The 27096-nt window shown below is 39.6% G+C and overlaps 1 protein-coding gene across 1 annotated transcript in view; it reads left to right on the top strand.

Moving 5' to 3' along the window:
- WDFY1 (WD repeat and FYVE domain containing 1) overlaps positions 1-26886 on the top strand; it is a 37121-nt gene extending 10235 nt beyond the window's left edge. The window contains exons 3-12 of the mRNA XM_060767886.2: positions 248-321; positions 1719-1773; positions 6785-6935; positions 9574-9686; positions 15447-15573; positions 15974-16079; positions 18565-18666; positions 19654-19784; positions 22317-22425; positions 24246-26886. Of these exons, the coding sequence (XP_060623869.1) occupies positions 248-321; positions 1719-1773; positions 6785-6935; positions 9574-9686; positions 15447-15573; positions 15974-16079; positions 18565-18666; positions 19654-19784; positions 22317-22425; positions 24246-24305 (1028 nt within the window). The 3' untranslated portion in view covers positions 24306-26886. The remainder of the gene's footprint in view (positions 1-247; positions 322-1718; positions 1774-6784; positions 6936-9573; positions 9687-15446; positions 15574-15973; positions 16080-18564; positions 18667-19653; positions 19785-22316; positions 22426-24245) is intronic.
- The last annotated feature ends 210 nt before the right edge of the window (positions 26887-27096 follow it).

The raw sequence follows: 27096 nt of genomic DNA, 5'->3' as shown, positions 1-27096 counted from the left end.
TCTTCATTATTTTTAAAAATCAAACAGCTCTCATTATAACATGAGCATCAACCATTCTGTTTCTCAGAATAAACTACTGTTAGAAGGGTAGGAGTTGATGCAGAAACAATGAAGTTATAGCCATTCTTTGTAAGGAATCCAGTGGCAAGATACAAAGAATGTGTGTGTTCTGCAGAGCATATTCTGATTTTGTTTGACAAGTGCATGGATGCAACCTTACTTTGCTAACTGAGGTTTCTTTGGACAGCTCCTTGTTCAACTATGGCTTATCACCATGATAGCAGACGAATATTTGTTGGCCAGGATAATGGAGCCATTATGGTGAGCATATAATTTCTACAGAGAGTCTTCTTAATTTCTGCCGATTTTGCCTTGCAAACATGCATTTGATTTTTATTATTCCCAAATTAAGCATGTTAATTCAACTGAACAGTAGCTGCTTTTATTTACTGATTTAGCATTTATTTACATAACTTCTAATGAAGTTTGCTGTGAATTAACTTTAACTTTAAAGTGAACAAGTAGTATTGTGCTTGTCTTGTATGTAACAGCATGATTTCTTATTGTTATGTGCTATCGACTCATTGAATCATTTTGGGTGGCCACATCATAAGCTTTCTTAGGCAAAATTTATTCAGTTGCCCATCCCCTCTCTGTGTTAGAAGGAACTCTTTTGCTAAGGTGGATCATTAAGGCAATGTGATTGCACTTCAAAGTTTTCAGCAACATTCAAGTTTACAATCACCTTATTTTTGTGACAGTAAGGGTGTCTTTTCAACGTGTAAAATGACAACTGGCATGGAGAATAGAAAAGATTTGGCAGGCCCGGAACCATTGGTTAAATGTACATACATTTAGTCTTAACTAGTAGAAAACATCAGTCAAAGATGAAAACACAGATTGCTTGATTAATACATAAATTGAATAGTAATCATTTCTGGGTCTTAGTCTGTTTTTGTTTGATGTAAAAGCTATTCTTACCAGCATATATTCATTGTAAGTCCAAAGCATTCACATCCTGTTAGGATAATCTTCTCAGGTGTCTTCTTGTTCAATGAATTTTTGTAAAAAAAAATTGTTCTCATGTTTCTGCCTTACAGTGGTTGAAATGGCTTGGCAAACATAGGTACAATTCTCTCAAAATCTTCACATTGTGTCTTAATACACACAGCCATTTTGCTCCCAGTTCTCTCTCCCCCATCCATAGTAAGACACCCGCTAAATAAACCAGAAAAAATGTGTGAGATGTGAGATCTGGACATGGTGACATGTTGGTTATATCTTAGTTACACCCTAGTTAGATTACTACAACATGGAACACAGGAAAGGGCCTTCTCCATGGCTATGTTAGGTCCTAGAAATTCCTTTCCAGACATGTGTTTTGTAATCAGTCCTTTTTAAGACCGGAACTGTCAGTGTAACTATAAGGAAGGAAAAAATATCACTGTTACAAGTATTTGCCTGAATCTATACCTTAATCTACACGTTGGTTTCTCAGTAGTGTTGTCATCTTCTCACTGAAATCCCCAGTAGCCAAATGTACATAAACATTGTTTTTAAAAATCAAACATAAGATGCTAACCATTTGCAATTATTCTTTATAGCAGCAGCATTTTTTTTCTAAATGGAAACGCTTTCTGGTATCATCAGTGCCACCTCCACAGTACTGAAAGACCCTTGTGACTCTTTTTCTTAATCATTTGGTTGTTTGGTTTCAGGAGTTCCATATCTCAGAAGACTTTAATAAGATGAATTTTGTCAAGACTTATCCAGGTAATAAAACAATGAAGCATGCATTTCACCATAGGTAACAAATGTTAAATGAATAACTTGGATGCTAAATTAGTCCCTAACTTGTATCAAACGTTTGCAGAGATTCTTGTGCCTGCTTGCAGACATAGAAAACTTAGGGGAATACAATTAAACTACCCTTAACTTTAGAATTACAGTAACAATTAAAATGAAGCTTTTAAATATTAATACTCAGTGTACCTAATGTAGTCTTAGGAGCAAAGCATGTTGATATTAGAACAAGCTATCTTGGGATAAACTCTTAGGGCATGGATACCAAAATGTCAAGCAACATATTAGTCAATTCGTAAACAACCCCACATGAGGATTTCTGTCATGACATGTAATTCCTTAACATATAAAAAGTGCAGTTTTGACTAAAACGACCTTTAATCAAGAACAGATTACTTTTTTCCTGAATCCAAAGGAATGCTTCTTTTTTCTGCAGGTGACTTTTAGAATCATAGAATCATAGAATCATAGAATCATAGAATCATAGAGTTGGAAGAGACCTCATGGGCCATCCAGTCCAACCCCCTGCCAAGAAGCAGGAATATTGCATTCAAATCACCCCTGACAAATGGCCATCCAGCCTCTGTTTAAAAGCTTCCAAAGAAAGAGCCTCCACCACACTCCGGGGCAGAGAGTTCCACTGCTGAACGGCTCTCACAGTCAGGAAGTTCTTCCTAATGTTCAGATGGAATCTCCTCTCTTGTAGTTTGAAGCCATTGTTCCGTGTCCTAGTCTCCAAGGAAGCAGAAAACAAGCTTGCTCCCTCCTCCCTGTGGCTTCCTCTCACATATTTATACATGGCTATCATATCTCCTCTCAGCCTTCTCTTCTTCAGGCTAAACATGCCCAGTTCCCTAAGCCGCTCCTCATAGGGCTTGTTCTCCAGACCCTTGATCATTTTAGTCGCCCTCCTCTGGACACTTTCCAGCTTGTCAACATCTCTCTTGAATTGTGGTGCCCAGAATTGGACACAATATTCCAGATGTGGTCTAACCAAAGCAGAATAGAGGGGTAGCATTACTTCCTTAGATCTAGACACTATGCTCCTATTGATGCAGGCCAAAATCCCATTGGCTTTTTTTGCCGCCACATCACATTGTTGGCTCATGTTTAACTTGTTGTCCACGAGGACTCCAAGATCTTTTTCACACGTACTGCTCTCGAGCCAGGCGTCCCCCATTCTGTATCTTTGCATTTCATTTTTTCTGCCAAAGTGGAGTATCTTGCATTTGTCACTGTTGAACTTCATTTTGTTAGTTTTGGCCCATCTCTCTAATCTGTCAAGATCGTTTTGAATTCTGCTCCTGTCCTCTGGACTATTGGCTATCCCTCCCAATTTGGTGTCGTCTGCAAACTTGATGATCATGCCTTCTAGCCCTTCATCTAAGTCATTAATAAAGATGTTGAACAGGACCGGGCCCAGGACGGAGCCCTGCGGCACTCCGCTCGTCACTTCTTTCCAAGATGAAGAGGAAGCATTAGTGAGCACTCTCTGTGTTCGTCCACTTAACCAATTACAGATCCACCTCACCGTAGTTTTGCCTAGCCCACATTGGACTAGTTTCCTTGCCAGAAGGTCATGGGGGACCTTGTCGAAGGCCTTACTGAAATCCAGGTACGCTACATCCACGGCATTCCCCGCATCTACCCAGCTTGTAGCTCTATCGAAGAAAGAGATCAGATTAGTCTGGCATGACTTGTTTTTGATAAATCCATGTTGACTATTAGCGATGACTGCATTTGTTTCTAAGTGTTTGCAGACCGCTTCCTTAACAATCTTTTCCAGAATCTTGCCCGGTATCGACGTGAGTCTGACCGGACGGTAGTTGTTTGGGTCGTCCTTTTTTCCCTTCTTGAAGATTGGGACCACATTGGCCCTCCTCCAATCTGCTGGAACTTCTCCCGTTCTCCAAGAACTCTCAAAGATGGTTGCCAATGGTTCCGAAATGACTTCCGCTAGTTCCTTCAATACTCTTGGGTGTAGTTGATCTGGCCCTGGGGACTTGAACTCATTAAGAGCGGCCAGGTATTCCTGGACGACTTCTTTCCCAATTTGGGGTTGGATGTCCTCCAATCCCTCATCCACTCCATCTTGCTGAGGTTGAAGACTCTCTTTTTGTGAGAAGACCGAGGCAAAGAAGGCATTAAGTAGTTCTGCCTTTTCCCTATCCCCTGTCAGCATTGCCCCATCTTCTCCTCGAAGAGGTCCTATCGCCTCCTTGTTTTTCCTTTTTCTACTGACATAAGAATAGAAGCCCTTTTTATTGTTTTTAATGTCCCTGGCAAGTCTGAGCTCGTTTTTTGCTTTAGCCTTGCGGACCTTTTCCCTACAGGTGTTGGCTATTTGTTTGAATTCTTCTTTGGTGATTTCTCCCTTTTTCCACTTCTTGTGCATGTCTCTTTTGTGTCTTAGCACAGTTAGAAGTTCTTTGGACATCCATTCTGGCTTCTTTGCACTTGTCCTATTTTTTCTCTTTGTTGGCACGGTTTGCAATTGCGCCTTGAGTATTTCACTCTTGAGAAATTCCCATCCATCCGTAGCTCCCTTGTCTTTTAGTATCTGTGTCCACTGAATGCTGCTCAGCGTTTCCTTCATTTTTTGGAAATCAGCTCTCCTAAAGTCCAAAATGCGGGTTTGACTTGTCTTAGTTTCGGCCTTCCTTTGTACCTCAAATTGCAGGAGCACATGGTCACTTGCCCCTAAGGATCCTACCACTTCGACCGCATCGATCAGGTCCTCCGCATTTGTTAGGATGAGATCAAGAGTAGCCAATCCCCTTGTTGCCTCTTCTACCTTCTGGACCATGAAATTGTCTGCAAGGCAAGCGAGGAATTTGTTGGACCTTGTACTCTTGGCCGAGTTTGTTTTCCAGCAAATATCGGGATAGTTGAAATCGCCCATGACTACTACATCTCTTTTCTGTGCCTGTTTGGTCAACTGTTGGCAGAAGACTTCATCAAGATCTTCCTCCTGGCTTGGGGGTCTGTAGTAGACGCCTACAACGACATCTTTTTGAGTCCCAGTTCCCTTGATTCTTATCCAGATGATTTCAAGCTGGTTTCCCAGATTGCTGTCTTGAATTTCTTGTGCAGCATAAGAGTTTTTGACATATAAGGCTACTCCGCCTCCTCTCCCCTTTGTTCGGTTTCTGTGAAAGAGGTTATACCCCTCGATATCTACATTCCAGCGATAGGAGTCATCCCACCAGGTTTCAGTGATGGCTATGATATCATATTTGTGGTGTTGTGCTAGAAGTTGGAGTTCGTCTTGTTTATTTCCCATGCTCTGTGCATTAGTGTAAAGACATGTGAGCCCCTGGGATCTTCCCTTGAGCTGTTTAATTGGTATTATTGTGCTTTTGGTACGTGGTCCTTGTTGTGTTTGTGCAGCCCTCCGTTTAGCCTTCTGGCGATTCCCAGACATTATGGGTAAAGTAGTGTTCGCAAGGCTGTTGTCCCCCTCCCCCGGTGGACCTAGTTTAAAGTGCGTCTAATGAGGTTTGCGAGTCTGTGAGCAAAAAAGTGTTTTCCTACTTGTGTGAGATGCACCCCATCCCTTGCCAGTAGGCCATCCTCCTGGAATAGCAGGCCATGGTCGAGGAAGCCAAAGCGTTCCTCCTGACACCATTTTCTAAGCCAGTCATTGACCTGTACTATTTTTCGGGCTCTTGTGGGTCCGTGCCTTACAACAGGGAGGAGGGATGAAAAGACCACCTGTACATTACATTCTTTTAGCATTGCTCCTAGAGCTCGAAAATCATTTATGATCTTTTGAAACGTATGCCTTGCAGTATCATTGGTTCCTACATGAATCAACATGAGGGGAGGACGGTGATAGGGCTTGAGGAGCCTGGTGAGCCTCTGAGTGATGTGGTGTATTTTTGCCCCCGGTAGGCAGCATATTTCTCGAGCCATCCCATCTGGTCTGGAAATGACAGCTTCCGTTCCTCTAAGGAGGGAGTCGCCTACTACCAAGACCTGTTTACTTTCAGGAATGACAGCGCCCCTTTTGTGCAATGTAGTGTGTAGGTCTCCAGAAAAGTGATCCTTACAGTGACTTTATCTCATTGCTCTCCCTTCTTCACTGGAAAATGGCCTAAATATTTCTTTGTGAAGGAACTGATTAATTTCAGGAAGTCCATAAATCTTCAGTTTTTAACATCTGCCATTTTTTTAATTCATGTCAGGAGCGACTTGAGAAACTGCAAGTCATTTCTGGAGTGACAGAATTGGCCGTCTGCCAAGACATTGTCCAGGGGACGCCCAGATGCTTTTTTGATGTTTTACCATCCTTGTGGGAGGCTTCTCTCATATCCCTGTATGGAGAGTTGGAGCTGACAGAGGGAGCTCAACTCACTCTCCCCAGATTTGAACCACTGACCTGTTAGCCAGCAGTCCTGCCGGCACAAGGCAGGACTGCCGGGAGGCTCATCAGTCACTGCCGGGAGGCTCATCAGTCACAATGAAGACAGTACTTCTGACTTTTTGTATGAAAAACTTGAATGATTTGCTAGAAATGCCAGAACTTCTTTAGTGTAGCATGAACTGCTCTAACATGGGGGACATCTAACAAGTCAGTTTAATGTTGTAATCCCAAGTCATAACTAGGAAACATGTGCTCATTAAATCAACAATGCTGAATGTGGTTAGATACTTTATAATGCAAAATTCAAAATGATGGTTAGAATGCATGATTGAAACCAGCACATTTTAGAACTGGAGATGCCAACTACAATTTCACCAAAGATATAACAGTTACAGTAACTCTGGGAAAATATGGCTTGCATTTTTCATGCAAACTCACTGGCTGCTATCATATAAAACAGAAATGAAGTTTAAATGTATGGAGGTGCTGAGGTGTCTGTACAATAACAAGCAGACATGATTGCCACCTGTTTTGTTGATAAGCCTAGCCATCCATTATTCGAATTTAAGTATAAATATTCACATTTAAGCGATATCATTCTTATCTATTTTATAGCTCATCAAAACAGAGTGTCTGCGGTGATCTTTTGCTTGGAAGCTGAATGGGTTATCAGTACCGGCCATGATAAATGTGTCAGCTGGATGTGTACCAGAAGTGGAAACATGCTGGGAAGACACTACTTCACCTCCTGGGCTTCTGCCTTACAGTATCCTTCAAAGTAGCTGTATCAGATAGGGATGCTAGAGAAGGCAGCTGTGCTTTTCTGTTTTCATATTGTATAGTGTCTGCCAATCGATTTACAGTCGATCAGTTTCTGATAACTTCATTATTCCTACAAAGATTTTCAATAATCTCTAGTTATAGTGGGTATAGTTGATAGGCCTTGGTTCTGTGTCTGTGCTAAAATGGTTGTCTGTTCAGAAAACTATTCTGAATATCCAGAAGATGCAAGATAAATTTGGTTTGGAATGGAAAGAAAAACAAAGCATGTCAGAGAACCCGTGTTGTTGACTGATGAGTTCTTTATTACTTACACCCATTTTATTGTACTAGTTGGGCAAATAAGCCAGGAATGACTGCTGTTCCTTTTGCCCCAACACTTTTCTCCTCCTTCCTCTTCTTCCTCTTGCAATTGTTAAAGATTGCTTGGTTACACATTGGAAAGGTCTGTTTTTGTCAAGGAAAGCAGAGTATTCCACTCAGCTAATTCTCCTGCATAGCAGTTGTAGAACACTGCATAATTTTGTCTAGAGGTGAACAAACCTCAGTCTTACACAATCTCCTTGAGATCAGAAAAAGAACTAGGTGATACAGACATGTATTAATATTAATTCCCCAAGGAGTACTGTCCTAATATTTTGAAGCAAAACCAGGCATCTTGTGACACCTTAAAGGCTAACAATTGTAATGTGATCTAAGGTTTTATGGACCAAGTGCAGTTCCTTACGTACTCAATGGTCTAGAAAAGCTTATGCTATAATAAATGTGTTAGTTTTAAGATGTTCCAAGTCTTTTCTTTTGTGTAGACTTAAATCATTCTAAGCCCGTGAATTTGTTGTAATGACTTCAGAACGAAATTCACACTCAAACATATACATGGACTCCTGGTTTTTCCAGGCTTTTGCCATTTCTGCATAAACACAGCTGCAGGATTAGAGACAAGATAGTTTTGTCTAGGAATTACTGTTATTATTAAGTAACGAGGAGTCACCTAGAGATCCACCAGTACATCCAAATGTACTTCCCACCTTTCAGTAATGAAGAGTCTTTTGTCATCTGAGGCTACATTCCCTCAGGATATCTCTTTGGTGCTGGCCGTAGTAATTTCAGAAGTTTTATTTATTTATTATTGGATTTTTTTCTCTCTCCCACCACACCTATTTTTTTCTGCATCTTCCTCCCTTCTATACAGTATGAACTTGAAGGATCAACCCCAGAGCATAGCTGCCAGAACCCCCTCCCAATATTACTTAGGCTTTATACATGAATGCATTGTAAGAAGGCAAAGAGGCATATGTTTGTGTCCTATCTGAGAAATGCTGCATCCTACTTGAGAAATGTTACAAGGCATTTTTGGTGCTTGACTGACCTCTGGGGAGCATAAAGAATATAGCAAGTATCTTTTCAAAGGGTGGCAGCCATCACGTGGCAATGGCAAAGGGCAAAATTCTGGAATGCAATGATGACAGGACAGGTTGGGAATCCTGAAGTTTGACTGTCTTGTTGTTTCTCGGTGTCTTGCCTTCTTGTCTCTTTTCATCATTCTCTCTCAGGTGCTGCTTCTGGTTGGCTATCACCTTGTCATCACTCTGTCATTATTTCCCAGTTTTGTTCTTTCCAGCTCTTCTCTTGTTTCCATGCCCTGAGCCATTTTGTGGTTCATTTTATCTTTAGAGCAGTGCAGGTGCGATGAGCCTTTTTTTCTGAGAGTCTTGCTTTCAAGTTTTGACTGAGTCTTTGAATCCTGATCATATAGGTCCAATGAATCTATCTAGCTTTGGACTCTGTTTAGAATTTGGTATGATTTTTATAGCAAATGTTGTCTTTTGATTGTCAAGACTTTCTTTTCTTTTCCCCTGGCATTGCACTGTTTGCTGGAGTTATTAATACAAGAGAGATTATTATTTCACTATCTTTTTCAAGAGCCTCTAAAGCAGCCATGGGCAAACTTTGAACCCCAGGTGTTTTGGACTTCAGCTCCCTCAATTCCTAATAGCCAGTAGGAGGGCCAAAGTTTGCCCATGGCTACTTTGAAGTATATTGATTAGTGAGCCAGTTAGGAAAGTTTCTTGGGCATCCATCCCTGGAGTTCTTCTTTCCAACAGAATAGAGCTACATAAAGACTTTTCCTCATCTTTATGATGGCTGGAATTGTATCTGTATCAGCAGTGTGGTCACATGTTCTCCCTCTTGTTCATGCCTTGTTATGAAGCCTCCAGAGATGTTTTGTTCTTTCTGCTTGTCCTGTTACCCAGGAGAGGGAACTAATGCTCCTCACAGTGTAGTGTATTGTGTTTGTTTTTCTTCTTTAAGCTTGCCCTTGTGGGACTGTTAAAACAGAATAAGGAGATTTTCAGAGAACATGTCTTGAACAATAAAACTAGCATCCTTCTTACGTTTTGGAGCTATTAGCTGACAAATACAAAAAAATACAGTGACCAAAGCAGTCATGGAGGGCTTGATCCTTATTTGCATGAGAAAAAGTAGCATTGATAATATTGATAATAAACTTGCTTTCAATCCAAATTCATATATCTATAACTGGGCTTTGAGTATGCTTTTGTGCTGCTTTAGCAACAGATATGAAATGGTGATTAGCTACTCCTTGACTTGGCTGCTCTAAGATATGACTTTGAAACCCAGCATGCCTTCATTGGTGACTACTCTGGACAGATCACCCTGCTGAAGCTTGAACAGAACACATGCTCGGTGATCACAACTCTCAAGGGCCATGAAGGTAACGTTTGGCTTCATTTCTTTTCAGCTCATTTTCTCTCTTGATTTTTAGGAGGTGAACCACACTTCAGAAGCCATGTTTCTGGGTGGATGTTTGCAAAGCTCAGTCTCTCTCTCAATAAAGTCAGAATCTTAGTTCTCTTTCACCTTCAGAGAGCTGTCCAGTTCCACTCTTTGTTCAACATATAAGTTTAAATTCTAAATTGAGGTACAGTAGAGTCTCGCTTATCCAACATAAATGGGTCGGCAGGACGTAAGATAAATGAAAATGCCGGATAATACGGAGTCTCTGATTATTACCCATCCAATGTGGTGCTAGACACCTAAAATACTAACAACAGGGACTCAAAGGGTTAAGGCAAAGCAACGCCTCAGGGCTATAGCGGCCTAACAGAAAATGCCTGGATGCGGAAGAGGAGTGTGGAAATCACAGAGGGAAGGAGGGAGGATGCTTCTGCTTCCAGTACTGCCTCTTTTTCCCCTTTCCTCCGTCCTTCTCCTCCTCGTCTTGCCTTTTTCACTTATTGGGAGTGGGGAGAGAGTTGTGGAGTGCTCCTTTAATTGAAGGGGAAATGCTCAAGGAAAAGGGGGGCTTCGGGATAAGAGTGTCAGATAAGATGGAATCTCGGATAAACAAGACTCTACTGAAATGGTAGTAAGCCCCAATTATAAATGAACCCCCAATTATAAAACTAGAACCTGGTACCTACGATTCTCTTCCCATTTCATAAAAGGCCAATTTTTGAATTCTAAATGAACTACTCAGTTTATTAGACACACTCTAATTTGTTCCTCCTGCCAAATACCTCTGCCAACCAACCTGTACTCAATTTCCTTCATTTCACCAGCCAGCTAATGATACCCTTCCCAATCTCTCTCATTATTCCTTCTATCTCGTTTTTTGTTTGTTTGTCTGTTTGTTTTTGTGCTCTTGTCAAGCATTTTCCCCAAGGATCATGTCCAGGCGTATAAACACATTCTTAATTTACTGAAATTGTCGGCCCGATGTTTCCAAGCAGCAAGCAATTGCTCAGTCTTGTTTGACTCGTTTATCAATTCTCTTGTTATTCATGGATCAGTTTTGGATGGTCAGTTTTACTAGAAGGGTAGCCATGGTTTAAAATGAAATGCTAGTATGGCTCTAGTCTTCTGCCACCTTCATTTTTTAAGAATAGAGGAGAATTGCAAGAAAATTGAAGCCACTTTTTTGGCCTTTTTGGACCTCATTCCCATTCATTATTATTTATTATTTATTTATTTATTACTGGTACTTTTACCCCGCCCTTCTCCACCCCCGAAGGGGAACTCAGGGCAGCTTACAGAAAAGGCAGAATTTGATGCCTATACACAATACATAGTATACAAAAATATAAAAGAACAATATACAAAAAATGCAATTAAAACTATAGACACAATAAAACATCAACAACTGGTACCTGAGACATTGTATAACATCATATAAAACATCCTATAAAAGTCAATTCTTATAATAAGCGTTTCGTTTCCAGAGTTCCACAAGACCAATCCGTTAGTCATTTCCTGGCCATCAATTGAGTTCTTCTTTATTTACCCGCTTGTCCGAATGCCAGGTCCCAGATCCATGTTTTTAGTTTTCTCCTGAAGGAAAGGAGCGTGGTTGCAGATCTAATTTCCCTGGGGAGAGAGTTCCATAGGCGGGGGGCCACCACCGAGAAGGCCCTGCTCCCCGTCCCCGCTAATCTCACTTGTGATGGAGGCGGGGTCGAGAGCAGGGCCTCCCCAGAAGATCTTAGGCTCCGGGGTGGGCCTTTGGGCCTTTGCAGTTATTGGGCCTTTGCAGTTCATCAGCTCCATAGGCCTGTACTAAAAAAAGAGAAAGGGCAGGGGATAAACACAGGTCTCTGCAGAGTTGGAGAAAGTCACTTTAGAGAGACACTCCCCATCAGAACAGATAATATTGAATTAAATTGACTAATAGTTGCTAGCAATTGGGTTATTCCCAGCCATTCACCCTGATGCCTGACAATTTAGACTGAGCTTGTGGCAAGACAGAGGTAGTAGTGGTCTGCTTGATTTGCACACAAAGTCTGAAATGCCCACCTCCTTGTCTTCAAAACAAGCATATTAAACAAACACTAGATGGCAGTCTAGCAAAAGCCTACTCATTGCTTTCATGGCAAGAGATGTATTCATCTGCTATGCCTGGTATTCAATAATAAACATGTTTGTGTACTGAATGATACCATATTCAGAAAGGGCAAGAACATGTGTTGAGTTTCCTAGGGATCTTTATTTATTTATTTCGGTTGCTTCTACCCCACCCTTCTCACCCCGGGGGGGACTCAGGGCGGCTTACAAAGGTGAGGCACAATTCGATGCCCGCATCACATAACAGCAAAAGACAATAACATCAGTTAACGAAGACAGCAATTCTAGTAATAACAACAATTAACAGAAACAATAATTATTATAGGCAAAAACAACCATAAAAGCCATAAAACCAATACAAACCTCATTGATGGACAGCGTTTCACAGTCTCATAGTTTAAATTCCAATTCCACAATTGTCAGTCCTTTCAGTCCTATCCATCTGGTTTCCATATCTAATTGTCAGGTTGCCCAAAAGCCTGGTCCCACAACCACGTCTTTACCTTCCTACCGAAGGCGAGGAGGGATGTTGATGCTCTGAGGGGCAACCACTGAGAAGGCCCTGCTCCTCGTCCCCACCAGCCTCACACGTGATAGCGGTGGGGTCGAGAGCAGGGCCTCCTCAGATGATCTCAAATTCTGGGGTGGGACGTAGAGGGAGATACGTTCGGACAGATACACTGGACCGGAACCGTAAAGGGTTTTGTAGGTCAAAACCAGCACCTTGAATTGTGCTATCTTGTTGCTTCATAATGACATAGAACAGAAGGAAGGTTGAAAGCAGCATTGAAAATTTGTCAAAAGAAGTCCTTCAGGCCATTGCTTCACATCATAATATAATCTCTCTTAGTGTTTTATTTCATTCATCTAACAATAATTCTGAATCTTCACTAGTATTTGCAATGATACATGGCTTGGTATGGCAAGTGCATCTCGCTGCACTTTGGAATGTGCCAGGACCCCATTGTTCACTTGACTTTGAAGATGTGAATGAAGCAAGATCTTGATGAGACAAACACCCAGATGCATTGGTCATGACTGATTCAGGCTTCAAAGTTTTTGGGGTGCTATATAATAAGGCTTGAGGGGTGTAAATTGAACCAACCTAATTTGCAGTGTTGCCTCAGTCAGCGTGATCGGTGCGTGGTAGAGTTTGCTTATCTCTTACCTGGAAGCTCAAAGTGATGTATGCCGCTGCCAGCAGAGATAATTACTTGCTCAGCTCTCTCCACACACTGTGGCCCAGCACTGATTAACTAATTCAGCTTTGCTCCTGAGAAAATTGCCAGTTTCTATGTATCTTTCTGGTAGGCTATAAATACCGAACAATAAGAATTAGGTACAGACAGTCAATATTGGGGCAGCACTGTTCAAATAGAGACAATAAAGCAAAATTGGAATAAACAGCAGGCACAGATTAGCTGTCTTGATAAAAGGAGAATGATCACTGAGAGTAAATTTCAGGGGTCATTGCAGAAAGTGACTAAACAGCTTCAATTCATTAAAAGGATAATAATATGGGAACACACCATGGACTGTGAGGACTAAACCTTTGTAAAATAAAATGATTTAATTTTGGGTAATTTTTTGTTATGCCTTAATCTTTTTTTTATAATTGCATTTTGTTTATTGCTTTTTTCATGTCAGGAGCGACTTGAGAAACTGCAAGTCACTTCTGGTGTGAAAGAATTGGCCGTCTTCAAAGATGTTGCCCAGGGGACACTGGGATGTTTTACCATCATGTGGGAGGCTTTTCCCATGTTCCTGCATGAGAAGCTGGAGCTGACAGACAGGAGCTCACCCCACTCCTGGGATTTGAACCGCCGACCTTTCGGTCAGCAGTTCTGCTGGCACAGGGGTATAACCCATTGTGTCACTGGGGGCAATTGCTTATACATACATACATGGTAGGTTATATTCAACTTTCAAAAATATTTTGAGACAAGTTGCCCCTCTTATTCTTATTAGGTTGAGGGATACCCAATTCTGGTGCAATTGTTCTCTCTCTTTTTGTCTGTCTGTGTTTGAATGGCAGCGGTGGGGGGGGGGGGGGGATTATATGAATTACATTAATATCTAAACTTTCCTTTGAGTTGCTAATTGTGATACACTGGGGCATTTTTATCCTACCAAAAACCCTATGTAGTAGCAGAGATCAAGAAGATAGATATTGATCTTTAGTCAACCAATTAGATTTATAGTGAGTGGGGATCTGAACTTATGTCCCTCATATCAGACACTCATAACTGCTGCACTTATTCAAAAAAGGCTTTCTTTCTGCATTTTTTTCAGGAAGCTTAATAAAGGGACAAAGACTTAACACATATTAGTGCTAATTGAGTGGGTTATACTCCTAACCCATTCCATTTTATCTTTTTCAAATATTTCTCCAATCTGAAGTAGTACAATCCAGCAAGAGCTGCACATGGTTGCAGTACAGGACTGAGACCAGTGGTTTCACCTATCCACATCTGATAAAATGTGGCCTTTCTAGGAATTCTCTAGGTTCTTCAGGAGATTCTGTGATATACTTCCACTAGAAGTTACCTTACAGTCACCCAGGAGGACCTAGCAAATTCCTGAAGATGATACCTATCTAGGATTTTTTTCAGACATTCAAGGCAACTCTACAGTAATTTCTGGCAGATGGTTTTAATTGCAGTAAGGATCATTATTATGCAGTTTCCTGTTTTTATAAGTTCAGGAACATATCCTCCAGGGAAGAAGAAATAATAATAATAATTTTATTTGTTGCCTACCTCTCAAGTAGCTCGAGATGTGAATTTTTAAATACTGTTTCTATTTAATTCTGTTTTAATGTTTGCATATCTGTATATTTTTATGTCAAGCCACTTGGAGTCTCCTTCGGGAGAGATAAAGCAGGGTATAAATAAATATTATAATTGAGTTCAAATTTGAGTAAGCCTGTCTACCTGGATATGAAGATCATACTGCACTCTGCTCTTTTTGCTACTATTCATGTGGGTGTTTTAAAAGGAAAGATACCAAATATTATAGTCCCTGTCCTGAAGTGGATTGAATTTATCAGCCCGTAGATTCTTTATCAGTCATCAATTTTGCAAATTTTGACTAAATGAAAACAAAACGACTGTATATAGTCAAGTATAAGCCTAGTTTTTCAGCCCTGAGCTTATACTCGAGTCAAAGTTATTTATTATTTTACTCTGTTATGATTTTTATTTTTATTACATTTATTATTTTACTCTATTTGTTATTGCTATTATTACATTTATTATTTTACTCTGTTATAACTTTTTATTACATTTCCATAATTTTACTCCTTTTTTATTATTACCGTTATTATTTTACTCTTTATTATTATTGGAAGGATACGTAAGCACATTTATATTGAAGAAGGTTAGAATAATGGTTTAATCAGAGTTGGACAGTCTTATCTTAAATTGCAGTTTTATGTAAATATTCCAAAATATTTAACCTACTGATGACTCAATTAATGTAATTGTAGTGGTATCTATTTTTATTTTGAAATTTACCAGTAGCTGCTGCATTTCCTACTCTCGGCTTATACTCGAGTATACGTTTTCCTAGTTTTTTGTGGTAAAATTGCTCGGCTTATACTCGAGTATATATGGTATTTCCCTCTTTTCATTAGGAAGCATTGCTTCCCTTTGGTGGGACCCTGTTCAGCGGTTACTCTTCTCCGGAGCCTCGGATAACAGCATAATCATGTGGGATATTGGCGGGAGGAGAGGCCGGACGTTGCTTCTGCAAGGCCACCAGTATGTAACATTTTGTTTTTCTACAAATCTAATTGCTGGTTCAGTTTTTTGTGATATTAAGGCATGGATGAGAAATTTTGTTCTGCCCCTTTTCTAAGGATCCATCCAAAGGAAGTCAGATCCTTATCAGAGGGCTCTTGATGTCATACTGCTTCTAAATGCATGCAGTACTATATGATGTTTTAATGATTGCCAGAAAGGCAGGTGAAGATTTTAGCTCTGGTACTGAAGTCATAAGAGTGTTTGAACTTTGATATAAGAATATTAAGGTGGAAACAAGTGTTAAATGACAAATTGTTTCAACTAAAATACAGAAAAAGTGGCAAGAAATCTGTATTTATTCTTATCAGTTGCAGTAATAAAAGAGATAATGGTGTCTGTTTCTTTTTCTTTTTTACAGTGATAAAGTACAGGCCGTTTGTTACCTCCAGCTCACACGACAGTTGGTTTCTTGTGCAGCTGATGGAGGAATCACAGTCTGGAATATGGATATTAACAGGGAAGAGGTAGGAATAGGCAGCAAACCAAAGACTTCAGCTATTCTTTTCAAACATGCCAACAAGAAACTTGTGCCTCATGGCAATAATGTCATTATTGTGTTGCTAAAATTTTTGAATCCATTATTTTATGGAAATCCAGTTAACTGCAAAGCAGTTACTATGATTTTTGGATTACGTGGTTTTAACATTTGGTTTTTAATATTGTGTTTAGATTGTTTTGTTTTATTATATATGTTTATTTTAATTGTCTGTATCTTTGTGTGGCATCAAATCGCTGCCTTTTGTAAGGCGCTCTGAGTCCCCCTTCAGGGGGAGATGGGTGGGGGTATAAATATGGTAAAGCAATATTAGCCTCGAAACAAATGGAGATAATTCTTGCCAAAATAAAAAAAGTGAGGTGATGGAACTGCTTTAAATAGTGCAGATATTTGAACAAATGCTACCTCTTTCCTCAATAGGAATACATCTTAGGCTGAGTTATAGAGGGCTTTCTTGGTAGTTGCCCCACGGCTTTGGAACTCCCCAGGGAGATTAGACAGGGCCCCACACTGTCCTCCTTTCGTAAGGACTTGAAGATATGGCTCTTCAATCAAGCCTTTGAGAATATTTAGCCCCTAGTTGTACTGCGTAGTAGTCACACAGCCTGCACTTTATCCCTTGCCCGCTCTCCATTACTGCAGCTGGCACTTATTGTATTCCTAATGTTTACAACTCAGCCAGGGTTATAGTAATTTACCACCACAGAGGATCGCAGCTTGATAGAGTCTGAATTGATGTTTTTATATGTACATGTGTTTTATTTGATTGTATTTTGTATTCACTTTTATGTTTGTTTTCAGGCACTTTGTGCCATTTGTAAGCTGTCCCGAGTCCCTTCAGGGAGATGGTAGTGGAATATAAGAATAAAAATATTGTTGTTGTTGTATTCAATCACCTTTATAGCCTGTATTTCAAAATGTGGAATAGTGAAAAACACTTTGATAACCTAATAGTTGCATCCATTCACATTTTCTTGAGAAATTTTATCTTAATTCATTTTTGCTATGTGAAGGATGCATTCACAAGTGGATTTCCACATTTACCTGTGGAAATCACCACATTGGGCTTGTTTTCTGGTAATATATTTTAATTGATAAATAATAAATCTATAGGTGGCATCCATTTAGGTCCTTTCATTGAACTGAAAGGGAATGGTTTTTTTTCTTTCTCCCTACAACCCCCTATGTTTCTTCAAATTGTTTCTGGAAGGTGGGAGAGCCGTTAAAGCAGATACTAAGAGAGGATGTGCACCTGTAGGGGAACTGAAGTAAGAATTCCAATATGTGAGCGGAATTCTTACAATACTGGATTGCCATCATGTTACAGGGTTGCAGCAACCTCCAAGGCAAAACATTCCTTTCCCTTGAACTGAGGATGTTATAGTAGTGAAAGCTTCCAGGACACTTTGTGTGTTTTCGTCTTCACCTCATCTAAATTTCTCAGGCTGGGAATTATTTTACCTTCTCCTTCCTCTGAAATATAGTCTATAGCAGCCATGGGCAAATTTTGGCCCTCCAGGTGCTTTGGACTTCAACTCCAACAATTCCTAACAACCTACTGGCTGAAATTTGCCCATGCCTGGTCTATAGCATCAGGTGTTCATTGGCAGTTTCTCACCCTGCTTAGCTTCCAAGATCAGAAGGTATCTGTGTTTTAAGGTATTTAAGTTTTACATACTTGCAATGTATATTGCCTAACTCTCTCCTATTGGAAAGACTTGGATCTTTAAAAGCCTTTTAGTTGGACTAAAACCTGTGAATGCCGACTGTGGGAAAGCAGACTAAGGACAATTCTATTCCTTTCATGGATTTTCTAGTATTATCATTTGCAGTGAGGACAGGAATAGATGTTAATGCATATCCTGAAGATCAGCCTAGGAAACTGTAAAATTAATAGCTTTAAATGGCATCTGTAGTGCTCAGAAACAAGAACAGGACATATTTAACACCAGATTAAGAGTGAAAATGGAAGGCATAATCATTTGACTGTGGAAACCTTCAGATTTTCCAATTATTCAGTATCTCTTCTTAATCATCCAGAGGGTGAAAAGTGGGGATTTTAAAGCCCTGCAGCAAGCGAATAATTCAGCTATGGCAGGAGAAGCATCCTCATTAACATGGTCGTAAGGAGAAATGCCACAGTGAAGGGCAGAGTGTGGGAGGTGCACAAAGATCTTGAAGACTGTCACAGTTTCCGCAATCCCTCATGTGCGCAGCTTGACATTGAATTAGTCTAATTATGTCTAGAGGGTGGCAAATTTTACAAGGCATGCTTGTATTTCAAGGACAGAGCTTTAGGAGCTTCAGCCTTTCAGTTGTAACTCATTAATGTATTTCTAATTTGGTTGCCAATGCAAAGCAAAACATGTTGATTGTTAAATTCTATGACATTTTTTGAATGTGGAACAATGTTTTTCTCTCTTGATGTCATATTAAAATCCTTCTGTTTCCAGGCCCCTCAGTGGTTGGACAGCGATTCTTGTCAAAAATGTGAGCAGCCATTCTTCTGGAATATAAAGCAGATGTGGGACACAAAGACGTTGGGACTAAGACAGGTGAGGTTGCAAAGAGCTTTGGTGCCACCAGTGCCCTCTGTGTATGGAGAGCAATTCAGCTAACAACAATGGTTAATTTTTAGCACTGTATTTGCACCTACTTGGATACACTATCAGTAGTCCCATTTCATCCCAGAACATTTATTTATTTATTTGTTTATTTATTTATTTATTTACAGCATTTATATTCCACCCTTCACACGCCAAAGGGGACTCGGGGCAGATCACAGGACACTTATGTTGCTCCTCCAAGAAATCCTCACCTGCAAAAGTATTTGAAATTCATTTTGCCCCAAAATGTCCTTCAGGAAATGCATAGATAGGGTTTGGATTGGACAAAGGTGAGACAAGAACAGATGGTATAGAAACAGGAAAGAGATGGCTGTGGTTTTAGGGGGCTTTGATTGATTGAAGAGCTCAGGGGTTAATGTATTACTTTGTTGTGTTTAAATGAAATCCCACTTACCTGTTTTTAAACTTTCTCTGGCTGTTTTTATCAAGTCTGCTAAAGAATCAGGTCATTCTTACCACAAAAGCCCATGAACTAACAGATCCATAGATCCACATAGAGAATCACCTTGAGGCCCCTATACTCAACTCTGGAGTAATAATAATGATAATAATAATTCTTACCCACCTCTCCTTGAGGTAGATCATGGTTAAAAACACATTATGCTAAAACATTATGTCAAACACAGATAGGAAAGGATTAAGTGGGGATAAAGGACAGGTTCTGCGACAGGAGCCCAAGGGTTGGAATTGCAGGGCCAGCCTGGAAAAGGGGTCTTTCACGTCTGCACCTGCATTGAGGATCTGCTTCTCAGTCACAATCTTAATCTGAGTCTTCTCTCCAAAGTCTCTGACTTTTTGATATTAACAGGTTGAGGAGGGAGAAAGAGAGAGAACATTTCTTTCATAGAGCTAGTGAGGAGATGACTCATTACTCTTTTTTCCCTCTTAAATGTTCCTTCTTTTCCATTCACTTAGCATCACTGTAGGAAATGTGGCAAGGCAGTGTGTGGCAAGTGCAGCACTAAACGGTCCAGCTATCCTATCATGGGTTTTGAATTCCAAGTCCGGGTCTGTGACGCCTGTTTTGATTCAATCAAAGATGAGGAGTGAGTATTTTTCAAAAAGATTCCTTCATATTCCATGTGTTCATGCCTTCATGCTTTGCGAGAATTTGACTTGTTGCTCCTTATGATAGTGAAATAAGATAGAGACTGTTTCCTTGATTTATCCCTTGGTGAACAAGCCAGGGAAGAACTCCATACCTGCTAACCTGAATTGGATCACCACCCCTTGTATGGGTATTCTGATATTTCTTCTTTACAAGAATCTATGTAGTGTGGCAGGGTAAATAAGGTAAAAGATAAAGGTTTTCCCCTGACGTTAAGTTTAGTCGTGTCTGACTCTGGTGGGTGGGACTTATCTCCATTTCTAAGCTGAAGAGCTGCCATTGTCCATAGACACCTCCAAAGTCATGTGGCCAGCATGACTGAATGGAGTGCCGTTACCTTCCTGCCAGAGGGGTACCTATTGATCAACTCACATTTGCGTGTTTTCAAACTGCTAGGTTGGCAGAAGCTGGGGCTAACAGCAGGAACTCACCCTGCTCCCTGGATATGAACCACCAACCTTTTGGTCAGCTCAGCAGTTTAATCCACTGTGCCACCAGGGGTTAAATGGGATACATAATATTGGTTTCTACTAGTTGACTGCAAAGTCCATTTTCTTTCTCTCATGATAGCGTAATAATATTACATGCATTTATCAGCACACATGTTGTCCCAAGTTACATAACTCAGGACTTAAGTTATTGGACTATAATTCTCCTCATCCTTCACCACTGGCTGTACTGATTAGGCCTGGAGGATTGTGTGCAATTTTTTCTCCCCCTTTTCATGTGAGATTCATTATAAAGCTTTGCCTTCTCTTTTTGTTGTTAAGTTTAGTTTTTACATAAAGTGGCAATCTATTCATTCATACCTTTGAGCTCCATTGAATTCTTTAAAGTTACCTTCTGAGTAATGGAGACCCCGGTGGTGCAATTGATTAAACCCTTGTACTGGCAGGACTGCTGACCGAAAGGTCGGTGGTTTGAATCCAGGGAGCGGGGTGAGCTTCCATCTGTCAGCTCCAGCTTCCCATGTGGGGACATGAGAGAAGCCTCCCACCGGATGGTAAAACATCCAGTTGTCCCCTGGACAACGTCCTTGCAGATGGCCAATTCTCTCATACCAGAAGCGACTTGCATGAAAGAAAGAAAAAACCTGAGTAAATATGCCTGGGTTTCAAAACAACCTTTCTTCAACCTGCTGCATTGTACCTTTTTGCTTTTAATTTCAAAGATTGACAATGTTAAATAGAATATTATCCCATGTAAATTGCACGTGAGCGGTATAAACCTCAGTGAAGAAAACAGCCCATCTTCTGTTTGTTCTTTTCCTTTGCTCTCTTATTTGCTTTCCTTGCTCTTGGTAGTTAGCAACTATCAGGGATTTCGAAAGAATCACTAAGAGGTATTTTCATTTTGTCCACTTTAAACCTTCAGTTTGATGAGTCCAACCTAAAGACATTTGCAGGTGATCCCTTTGGTCTGCAACTTTTGCACATGGGCATCTTTCTTTTTTATTTCTTGCTCATTCCAAAAGATAAACTGAATAGGCATTCTTTGCATTGATCTGCAGTTTCCAATCTCATTTGAAAGGCTCTACAGGCAGCCTGTTTGGGCCTCTGGCAGAGCAGTCTGTCCCTTCCTTGGCAGTGTCCTGGTAAAGAGAGGAAGGTAATGGCAGGTGAAAGAGAAAGAATGGGACAAAAAAGTAGCCCCTCTCACTGCTGTCATGTAGCACCTCTGACAGATTTTTGCCAAGAGAATTGTCTTGAGAAGAAAATTCCCCTTCCCAATCCTACAGGAAGATTAGCTCCATATCGCTATATCTCAGCTAATAATCAAAACCTCCTTGAGTTTAGTCCTTACCTCTATCACTCATTCTTTTGCTAGGGCAGATAAAATTTGTTGCCAAAATGGCTCCTCTAAGTTAATAATCTAAAGCCCCTTGGGTATTGTCCTTATCTCTTTATCACCTCATTCCCTTGCTAGAGCAGGTGACTTCAGTGAGTACAATTGAGTGTTATTTATATTTATGTCTACCTGCCACTCCTCTATCTTCCACAAATTCACAAAATTATGTAGAGCCCATACCATGTTCATTCATCTGAATTGCCATATGCTTTATCAATGTTGTGTATATATATCATAAACACAAGCTGGGAGATCAACCTTGATAACTCTCATAACCTCATTTACTCTGCTCAAGACTAACATTGTGAATTGAATTTGACCATCGTTTTAAAAAGGGATACAGCTATTGCTTTTCGAATCAACCGCGGCGGTGTAGGGAGGAGAGGGTCAAAGTTTTGAATTGACCACTCTTCTATATTTAGACCCAAAGAGTACTTCTACTTAATTGGCTTAGTGTTGAAATGTCATTCAGATGTTGCTAGTGGCTTCAGGCTTGAAACATTCCATTTCCAACAAGCCATTCCTCTCAAGTGCTTTCTGTATTGAAATTTCCTGTACCTGGATTGAGCATTGCCTCACAAGTGGACCTTATTTAAATTCTGATGTTTTTCCTCTTTTCAAGTCGTACTTCTTTGGCAACCTTTCATGAAGGAAAGCATAATATTTCCCATATGTCCATGGACATTTCACGAGGACTTATGGTGACCTGTGGAAGTGACCGAGTAGTAAAGGTAAGATGTTTTGGTTTTGACTTGGCCCAAGTGTCCTAGAGGCTACTGACTAAATTGCACAGTTTCAGAAACAGACTAGGAAACTTTAGGGGAACCAAGGAGAAGTTTGCATACTCAAAGTTAGATAACATCTCGCACAAATTTAGTTGCACATAAATTCAGTAGGTGCCATTTCTTTCACACTATTGTAGTATCCTGTCTGTGACTCCTGGGATGAAATTACCCATATTTATGTGACTCTGGTGCAAGATTGCTTTAGCTGCCTGTTGAACTCTAGGATTCAATGTAGAGGGAAAGGGGATCTCTCATCTTCCCTTGAGTGCCTTGTACTGAATTGTAATTGATATTATAATAATTCTTGCTGCTGCTGCTGTACCAATGGAGCATTAAACATCCTCCTGCTGTGAAGACCTAGCAACCAGTGTCTTCTGTTTCTGGGCTGGTGCAGTTATTTGCCTTTCTATTATAAATAATAAAGATTTGATATTTGCAGTAAATTAAAGTTGGAGTGAGTTTGATAACTAGAGGTGGCATATAAAAAGCAAATTATGCCTTGTTGGAACATTTGAAAATTTCAGACTCCACAGTTGGATAATACTTGATTAGCTCCCAAATTGTACCAAACAGGTCACCAGAACACTTCAAATTAGATACTATACAAAGTAAGTGATTAAGGAGATGACTTGATGTTGTAGTCATAAGCTCCTGGATCAAAGTACTTAAGCTCAAAATGGAAATTGCAAACTGATTAGTTTCCTCCACATGTGATATATGTGTCAAGTGACAGCTAAGGTTCTGGAAGGAAGGTGTGATGATGAAAGACCTGTGTTGTGTAAGATTTCTGTGTTTCCAAGTAATGTCTTCTCGAATTGGGTCATAAATCTGTTCAGGTGAGACCTCTGATTTCAGCAGCTTCCTTCAGGATAACCTTTGAAAAATTCATGAGCAGGATATGATGGGAGATAGTTGTTTGCCTCTACCATCTGGTAATCAGAAATATACTCCCTGTCAAACTTGATAATATATTACTCAGCTCTTAGGATTCTCCGGTGTTGGTTGACTTGTCCTTTATTAATCTGAAATAATCTTTATAAGAATTTGTATGGCAGTATTCCCAGTCAGATACATTCCGTTTTTGAATAAGTGGTCGATTGTCATGTCTTCTTAAAACAGGACGGCCTTTGTTATGTACTTCCTAGAATGTTATAATGTTACTGTTGAGCTGGAATATTTTTCAATAATATTTTTTAAAAACAACAACAACAATTCTGTTCAGCATCCAGAAAGATTATCTGATTTCTGATAAAGACCTTTCTTTTGTATTGCTTACTATGAGTATTTTAGTTTTCCAAAGATTAAAGCAGTGGGGCCCACCTCCTTCTCATCATGTGTTAACCTAAATCTAATACAGACCCTTTCGTGTAGTGAGTAAAAAGCTTGTACTGCATGATGCAACATCTAGAGTGCAACAGATTAAGATTAAATAACTGAGTAATTTATTCAGTCTTGTTCTTGACCATTTTCTCCTACCACCTGAATTTTTTGCTCTATTGTGTTCTATTTTGTTGCGAGCTCCTTTGGATCCTATAACTGATACCTTAGATACCAATGTTCTGAAGTAAGTGGCAAAGTTTAATTATTTATCTTCACTGTTTGGGCCAGAAACCTGCTGGCTCACAGCTTCAGTAACAGTAGGTCAGGATAGAAACAGTAGCTTTCCAAATGCACATATGGGAGATAGTTGTTTACCTCTAATAATTCAGATGTCTGAAAAATCACTCAGAGGCTTTTTAAAAGAACATATGTATTCTACTTTTCAGATATGGGATATGACACCAGTAGTAGGTTGCGGCCTTGCAACTGGATACTCCTCACGCTGATTTGGGTCTGCCAGGATGATACACCTTAAGCACCAAATGGATACACTCCCTTTTGTGACTCATACACAAAATGGTTGTCTGCTTGACTCTGTGAATGCTCTTTTGCAAGATGGACAGCACTTTTTTGTGGAGCAGAATTTGTTTTTACGATTTTCTGTGAATGACAGACAGAGGAAGCTCAACTTCAAGCTCATAGCCTGTGGAACAAAGACAGAAAAAGCATTTATAAGCAAGAAAACATCCAGTCAAGAAAGACTACTCCTAACTTGATTTGCTTGTAATATTCAATATGCTTTTCTCTGCTGAAAAATATTACGTACAGTGGCTAAAGGTAACATTGAGTGTAGTGATGACAACACATGTACAAATAGTAGTAACTTATTCTCAGTCCTTGTAAACCATCCCTGTAGATTAGTTTTGTCTTAGTAACAGTGGAGATTGGCTCACAGGCATTAAGTAAAACTTTGCTAGCAGAAGGGGAAAAGAAATAACTTTTTTTCTTTCCAAGCAGCATTGCAATAAGAATGAGAATGTTGATTAGAATGTTTTGGAGTATTTTCTACTAGTTCTGTTTGTTATTGACCCTTAAAAAGTGGCTCATATTATGCGAAAACGATTTCCGAATTGTCTTGAGTAGCTTTTTGTACCTGGCAAAATTACCAAATTTGCAACATTTTTTTACAGTAGTAGAATTGAAGTAAACACAACGCATCATGTGCCATGTATGTATAGACATGTCCCAGTGGAGGATAAATGAAACTGACTTCTGTTGAGTTAATTAGCTGCTATGTGCTTCCCTTGCCCCTGAAATATGGACTTTGGTGTTTCTCAGCATCCAAAGAGGATGTTAATGAAGTGGTAAGTTTCATCTTGATCGTAAAATAAGTGTTGAATGTGATTTTTGGAACCATTTAACAGTAATATTGTAGAGGGGGCCTTATATATGTATTCCTGAGTCAAAGTGACAAAAAAACTGAGATTTAAAGTCCCATTCCTTTGGGAAATGAATCTCATTTACCGTGTTACACTACAAAATCATGAGAAGGGAATTGTCTTTTGAAGCCGAAGCTTCACCTCCAAGTCCACTCTGTTTATTTTTGAGAATAATTAGTATTGTTAAATTTAAGTTCTTGGAGAAATAATAGCTTTGTTTTTTTAAAAAAAGAATCCGTGTGTTCTTGGAAAGTTAATAGAACAAAATACTTCTTTAGTTTCTGGAGAACCAGTTAAGATTTGTGGTTCAGATAACCTCATTTTTACCTAGCCTGCAGAAGACCCCTCTTGTCCCATTGTGTAGTTTAGTGTTCATCTCTAAGGGTTCTTTACTGAAAATATTGTGCTAAATGGAAAAAAAGAAAATGTCTAAATGTTTCTCACAAGGCCACTGCTGATTGTATAGCCTTTTAAAGTGCAAGTCCCTGGAGTGAAGTGAACATTTGAATCAAGGGAAGTCTAGTAAAAAAAAAAAAAAGAAGAAAAGAAAGAGGAAATCATGCTCTTAAAACGGTCATAAAATAGGGATAAATCAATGTTATGTGTTACGCTTCTGAAATTTTGCATTTTCTAACCTCAGAAAAGGCACAGCTGCTCCTGAAGGTGGGATCACTCATTTGAACTAGTGCAGTTGCTTAGTATTTGAAAGAAGAGTAACTCAGAGCAGAACATTTTCTTCAGAGTTAATACATTCGTAAGGCCAATACATAAGACTAGTAAACCCATACTACTCAATGCCTTATAGGATTGTCGAAAAGTTGAACTTAACTTGTATCAGTTAAACAAGAATGAGTCTTTTCACCTCAGTGCCAGAAAGATGACCTTTTTCTGGAAATGTGCATCTGTGTTACAAAAATATTACCATACTTGAAAACATTTATATCTTTTCTCCTTCTCCTCCTCCTTTAAATTGGTGTTACCTTGCACACATGACTTGGGATGGCTTCTGACCATAGATAGGAAGGCACCCAACATCTGTACTTACCTTTACAAAGTAGATTCTCATTTAATCATTAGCAGTATAAACCACAGAATAATAGCTTTCACCTCTTGGCAATTACATTGCTAATCTTCCAAGAATATTTTGCCAAAGGGTGCTGAATTTGCTCCATGGATGAAAGACTGTCTATATTTCTTTGTGGCAAACCAAATTAACATTATTTAGATTAAGCCAACATTTTAGAGAAATGTTGTTGGCAAAACAACAGTCTGCATATTTCCAAGTATTCATATTCTTCAGATGAGTCATAGATCTTTGCTTAAGTCTATATTGCTTGATTTTGTATAGGAAAATGATGTATATTGGGGGGAGGGATGGGGAAGAGGACAAGAATCATGCTGTGCACTGTAACACTGTCCTTGTAACTTTACATGTGGAGTTAGACTTGACATACTTACCCTGTTTTCCCCCAACAAACAGGGGCTGGGAAACAACAAGTACTAATGCATTTTTCTCTGATGGATTTGTTCCTGTGAAAGACTGTATCATTCATTATCTGAGATGCTGTTGTTGCCGTTTATTGTTCCCCTCCTGTCTTTTGAAAAAAGAACTTTGAATATTGTACAATTAAAAAAATATTTCCTGATAGCCTTTCACCCCTTTATTTCTGATCACCTGTTGTCTTGGGCAAAAACAAAACACCTTTTTGCTGTGTAATGTACACTGTGAAATAGAGTGTTGAAACGAAGGTACTGTCTGCTAAACAGTGATACAGTAGAACTTATGTAAAGTATGGGCTTAAATGTGGGAGATGCATGGCACCATGTGTTTGATGTGTATATCTTCTGCGATGTAATA

Source organism: Anolis sagrei, chromosome 3, assembly GCF_037176765.1.
Source record: "Anolis sagrei isolate rAnoSag1 chromosome 3, rAnoSag1.mat, whole genome shotgun sequence".
NCBI classification, from domain to species: Eukaryota; Metazoa; Chordata; class Lepidosauria; order Squamata; family Dactyloidae; genus Anolis; species Anolis sagrei.
The sequence above is the reverse complement of the archived record's forward strand: the minus strand, read 5'-3'. Positions and strand labels throughout refer to the sequence as shown.